At 36.6% G+C, this 6624-nt stretch overlaps 1 protein-coding gene across 2 annotated transcripts in view; it reads right to left on the bottom strand.

The window, feature by feature from the left end:
• Positions 1-6624, bottom strand: part of ATP6V1H (ATPase H+ transporting V1 subunit H) — a 113076-nt gene that overhangs the window by 45034 nt on the left and 61418 nt on the right. For both annotated transcript variants that reach the window (XM_004697555.3, XM_004697556.3), the window contains 2 exons: positions 4843-5021; positions 3675-3800 (listed from right to left, as the gene is read on the bottom strand). In XM_004697555.3, coding sequence (XP_004697612.1) covers positions 3675-3800; positions 4843-5021 — 305 coding nt within the window. The remainder of the gene's footprint in view (positions 1-3674; positions 3801-4842; positions 5022-6624) is intronic.

The following is a 6624-nucleotide window of genomic DNA, read 5'->3' on the forward strand; positions in this document are numbered from 1 at the left end:
GCACCCTGACTGGCTCATCTCCTCCCCGAGACCCCTCTGCAAGGGGATCTCCAGTGGCCTACTAATGGGCTTTGAGTCTCCACTCCGCACTCCCCTCATCATTCACTATGGTATGATTTTTTGTTCTGATGATGCCTTATACTTGATCCCTTCGACACTTCATGATTGTATAGGCTGGTGTGCTTCTTCCATGTGGGCTTTGTTGCTTCTGAATATTATTGTACTCACATGTGCTAGAAAAAAAGGGGACTTCTGTCATAATCACCCAGCCCTCACTTATGGAGATGATTTTTACTCATTTACCTGTTCTCCATCAGTCTTTCCAACATCTGCTAACCATTAACTTTGGTTTACCACACTTTCTTTAAAAAAGAATAGTGTGACATTTTCAATAATACAAAGAAAATCAAGTTTAAGCAATATAGATCTACTTAAACATGGTCCACCAAACACATTCATTCACTGAACCCCTTTGCTCCTTACCGCATTTGAAATGGCAGTAAAAGGGAGATTTTCCTTTTAAAAGCATGTAATGTACCCCCAAAAAGTGAACAGGAGAAATGAAGTAAGAAATACAAATTCATGAATCTGCAACTACTGAAAAAGCAAAAAAACCAAACTCACTGTCAACATGTCAATTCCAACTCATAGCAACCCTACAGAACAATGCAGAACTGCCCTTGTGAGTTTCTAAGACTGTGACCCTTGAGGAAGAGAGGGGAAGGTAGAAAGCCTTGTCTTGTTCCCTCGGAGTGGCTAGTGGGGTTACACTGCTGACCCTGTGGTTAGCAGCCCAGCTCATAACCACTACGCCACCAGGGCTCCCACAAATGACCAAAGAACTCTTAAAATCAAAATGAAATGACAGCTCAATTAAAAATTAAGCAAAAGGTCTGAATAGCCTATTCTCCAAAGAAGATATACAAATGGCCAACAAACTCATGAAAAGGTGTTTGACATCATTAGTAATTGGGGAAATGCAAATCAAAATCGCAATGAGATACCACTTCACACCCACAAGGATGGCTATGACTAAAGAGTCAGGAAATAACAAGTGCTGACCCGGACACGGAGAAATCAGAAGCCTCTAACACTGATATCCACATGTAAAATGGTACAGCCACTTTGGAAAACGGTCTAAGAACTCCTCAAATGGCTAAACACATGGTTACCACATTTCTCAGAAATTCCACACCTACGGATGCACTCCAAAGGAATGAAAATATACATACACTTGTACTTGCAGCAGTATTAATCACAAAAGTCAAAAGATAGAAACATCCCAAGTGTCCATAAATAGATTAAAAGAAAACCACCACAATATATCTTAATCACACATTCCAAAACCAAAGACAAGGAATGAATCCTGAAAGCAGCCTGGGATAAATGAAAAGTTATCTACAAAGGAGAATTAATAAAACTAATTTCTCACAAAACCATGCTGACAAGAGGGCAATGGAATGAGATATATAAAACTCTGAAAGAAAAAAATTACAGGCCAACAATTATATAACCAACAAAATGCTCTTCAAATACAATGGTGAAGTTTACATCGTGCTTTGGTGAGTAGTGACTGGGGCCTAAACAGTAATGGGAATAGGGACACCATGAGGGTAGGGCGAGGGTGGGTCATGAAGGGGGAGAAAGAGGGATCCGATAGCAATGATGGATGTATAAAATAACCCACCCCTGAGAGGGACAACCAACAAAAATGTGGGTGAAGGAATACAGTGGACAGTGTAAGATATAAAAAATAATAATATATAATTTATCAAGGGTTCACAAGGGTGGGAAGGTGGGCAGGGAGGGAAAAAAGAGGAGCTGATAATAAGGGCTCAAGTAGAAAGATATGTTTTGAAAATAACGATGGCAACATATGTACAAGTTTGTTTTATATAATTGATTTATAGGTTGTTATAATATTTGTAATAACCCCCAATAAAATTACATTTTAAAAATCAGGGCAAGGTATTATACAAGAGTAAGTAAAAAAGTACTGCTACAAAATCATTAACATTTTCATTAAACAAACATTAAAAAAAATTCATGAAGAGTCATTTAAAGTACAATTATTGTTCTCACTTTGGACGAAATAAAAATGATGAAATAGAGTGGGAAACAATGAGTCTACAAAACTAGTGAATCGCAGGAACATCAGTTTTTACCCTGAAACTAGAACGATGGAATGGTGCTCATGAGGCTGCCACTCTGACTACAAAATGGATCGCTGTAGGTCATGGATAGAGGGGGAGACATGTGGCATAAAACTCAAACTCCCAGAAAACATTAGGTTTGCTGCTCAGATACTATAGGAACCCCCAAAATTATGGTCCTCAGTCACCCTTTAGGTCTAGACTTGATCTCATCTCCGTGGCTCAATTTTCAACCAACTATAAGCAGGTCTGTATAGGGAACAGTAACACTAGTGTGGGACACCTTAGAACAATGGTTCTCAACCTTCCTAATGCCACAACCCTTTCATACAGTTCCTCATGTTGTGGCGACCCCCCAACCATGAAATTATTTTCGTTGTTACTTCATCTTAACTGTAATTTTGCTACTGTTATGATTCGGGTGACCCCTGTGAAAGGGTCGTTCAACCCCCCCAAAGGGGCCGCAACCCACAGGTTAAGAACTGCTGCCTTAGAATATTAAACCAGGTGAGGTCAAAGGGGCAGCATTAACCCAAGACAAAGTTCAGAAGGGTTAGAAAAGGAGGCAGTGGAGTAAGTGATGTTACAATGAATGAGCTGAAGCAAAATGTGTATGAGAATGTTGAATTTAAAATTGATGATCTGCTCTATAAATTCAACCAATCACAATTGAAAACAGAAATTCAAGAACTTCGTTGGCACAACTTTTTAAGTCTTTTTCGCAACTGATGTGAAGCTTTCAATTTTCTTAAAATTTCTTAATAAGCTTCTATAATCATCCAGCCCCTTCAAGAAAATCTATAAAGATTCTTCCTTGGGGATCCCAAGAAAGACTCCAACACTGTTTGAGCTAACCCCGCTGCCTTGAATTTAATTGACCGGTGTGATTTGGAGAGCCAGGTCTAATCAAAAGAGTAGATTCCCTTGTAAGCCACTGTTTGGATTGGACCCTGCTCTCTGGATTATACTGTTAAATCCAAAACTCATCCCCAACTACTTTTTGTCCCATGAAATCTTCTTCATAAATTTCAATCTTACTTAAAAGACTGATAGAAAGTTTAGCTCTTTGAGCTGCCTAAACCTCATTTAAAATGTTTTATATTCTTTTTTTTTTTTTTTGCATTCCTTTCTTTTGAAGCATCTTAAGGAGACTACGACAAAGTGTCTGCAGCCATCCATTGGTTGCAGAGATGTTTAAACCCATGCTTGCGTGGACTGGATCCCTGATAGTAATAGTTTTTTACTTATTCTTGTATTTGAAAAAGAACTCATATCCCAAATCCATATAAAATTTCTATAAGATAGAAAAGTGCAAAAGGAAAAAAGACTTGAAGAGATACTTCTCCTGTAAAGAAGATATCAAATGGTCAATAAATGTATGGAAAGGTACTTAACCTAACTAGCCAAAACAAAATATGAATTAAAACCACAAAAAACCTAAGATTTTTTTAAATGATAGAAGCAAATGATATGGAACAAAAGTTGTAGGAAGAAAGGGTATAAAAAAAATAAAAAACCTACTTCAAGAGCTCATAATTCTTCTCATTTAACCTCACAGCATTCTCTCTCCAAAACTTCTCAGATTTGTGCACAGGGCTCCATTCCAACCGTCCAGACTTAAGTTCGGAGCTGTACTCATCAAAGGAACTACAAAATGTTGGAAGAGTTCAAAGTTTATTAAAGAAACTGACAGTTACTCCAAGGCCAAATAAAATATAACATCCTGACTAATGCTTTAGTTAGAATTATCCTGATATTACTGTAACTCAGCAAATTACCATATTAAAAAGTTTACTTCAAATAATTTTAATAAATCATGTAAAATATGATTTTAAAATACTGTGAAATATAAATACTTGATGTGAGATAAAAATGGGTATCTGCTTTCATAATCTTTTATACATCAGTGTTATTCTATATAAATATCTCATAATCTAGCAGTTTCTACAGGTATCTTAAATCACTCTGTTTGTCAGATCACTAGGTATCTTAATATAAGTTTATGTAAAAGCATAGTACTTTAACAAAATGATATAATGCTATTAACTTATCAATATAAGAATTACATTATATCACAAAAAGAGTAAACCCTCAAGTATCAATATTTTTTATGTAGTTACTAAAAATGTAGATAATTTATTACCTGAGTTAATCTATATGTTGTATGTTAATTAAAACCCCTCTGTTCATTTATCAAACTGTAATATACTTTAATTAAAAAACCATTTACTGGGTTTAGAGTAACAATTCATTATTTAAAACTCCAAAATATAAAAATTTTAAATTGGGATAACCACTGGCTCAAGTCAATTGTAACTCACAGTGGCCTATCGATCAGAGCAGTACTGCTCCATAGGGTTTCCTAGGCTCTAAGTTTGATGGAGCAAAAACCTCGTCCTTCCCCCACAAAGTAATTGGTGGGTTTAAACTGTCAATTTTGTGGTTAGTAACCCAGTAGACAGATCTAGGTGAAAAGACATGCTTAGACTTAGTTTCAGTTAAAATTGAAAAAAAAAAAAGATATAGCCATTTAAATAGAGATTAGCAGTTTTTATAAATTTCCAATTTTAACAAAAGCAATAATATTTTGGTTAAGGGTCTTGATTTCTAAGAGGCTTTCTTAAAATCCTATGTAAATCAATCAAGGTCTAGTGGATCCAACTTGTGAAAAATAAAGAGAATAACAGACCTAAGATCCTGGACACTCTCACCAAGTTTTTCCAAAAGAAATTTGATATCTTCACTGATATCTTCATCATCGTACTTCTGCTGTTCCAAGTTCTCTAGCTGTTTCAGTACTTTGCACTGAATCATCGCCAGAGCATATTCTTGGCGTGTTTCTCTTTCTGTTGATTTTTCTAAAAAGTTCTGTTTTAGATAAAGATATGAGATGCAACAATTTATTAAACAACGACTTCAGTCTTCTGGGCATCCTTTTATGCCCTCTCTTCCTTCTTCCCGTCTCAGATTTAACTATCACCTTTGAGTAGATAACTCTGTACTTAAATTCTTAGCTTACGTCTTCTTGACCTCTGTTTCAGACATGTTATTAAACATCTCTCATTAGAGACCTCTGAGGGCCTCAAAATACTGAACTCTGAACATGTTTACAATGAACTCTATCACAATTATTATTCATGATGCTTCTGAGCACACCATGGTAAAACTCCATTTTTAGTTCCTAGAACACTGAGAATAACTAAAAAAGGTGTTTCTTTACTACCTGAGCTTCAAGTCAGTTTATCTCCAACTCCATTCAGACAGGAAAGGCATAACAGACAGCAATAAAAACCCTCGGGCCTAAACAATGACAGAAATGTTTTGTGACATTCATGCAGTCCCTGTTCCTAACAGTCCTGGTGGCGTAACGGTTACAAGTTAGTCTGCTAACCACAAGGTCAGCAGTTCGAAAACCACCAGCCAGCGCTGAGGGAGCAAGACAAGACTTTCTATTCCTGTAAAGAGTCTTAGAAACTCCCAGGGGCAGTTCGACCCTATCCTATAGGGACACTACGAGTCAGAACTGAATCAATAGAAGACCCTCAAAGAGTTAAATTGACATAGTGGCTGCAAAAATGAGCTTAAACGTAGGCAGGCTTGTGAGGATGGCACAGGCCTGGACCGCGTTCCATTACACATAAGGTCACATGTGTCAGAACTGACTTGACAACACCTCCTAACAATAATGAAGACAGCAAAGTAATCAAAGGATTTACAAAACTAAACTGCTCACTGAATTAGTCAATATTACTGAGTGAGATCACCCGGAGCCCTTCCTGGAACAGCAGCAAACTGAACATGGCCCCTACTCCGAAAAACTCATCTTCACTGAGTTGGTATGGAAGACCTACCTGTTAAATGCCCAAAAAATCCTGTAGGAACTAATAACCCCAAATCAGCGATGCCAAAACTTGACATTTTTTCTGTTGTTTAATTTTGCAAGCCAAGTATACCTCTAACAATGACACTAAATAAATTCAGAGAGATCTAGCTTGGCATTTGTTAGTTACTAAAATGGATCCCCACCATTCTTCCCTTTATGATTCTACCAGATCTCCAGTACCTTGATATTAGGGAACTCATCTCAGTCATTTTTATACTTTCACAACTTAGCTCAGTATCTGCCTCTGTTTGATAAGTCATTAAAATATTTGGAAACTTAGTCTTCCTCCTTGTGTTATATATACAAGTTTAAATATCACATGTTAACTACAATTCTTATTAATAGATCATGAGTAGAGTAGCAAGAGCATAACTACTTTTTTAAAAGAATTAATTCAAAACAGTAACATGAGCTTTCACTTCAAGTATGATGGATTAAGGCACAAGCAGACAAACCCTTCTCTTTCCCTGAACGACTAGAAAACATGGACATTTATCTTCAGAAACTTTAAACGATACCATAAAACAAGTCTCAAATTCAAAAGGATTGAAATCTTGGATTCTCTGGCCATTCGATTCAATTAGAAAA

Source organism: Echinops telfairi, unplaced genomic scaffold (genome assembly GCF_000313985.2).
Source record: "Echinops telfairi isolate 266 unplaced genomic scaffold, ASM31398v2 ScPeMD7_1;HRSCAF=3_0, whole genome shotgun sequence".
Classification (NCBI taxonomy): domain Eukaryota; kingdom Metazoa; phylum Chordata; class Mammalia; order Afrosoricida; family Tenrecidae; genus Echinops; species Echinops telfairi.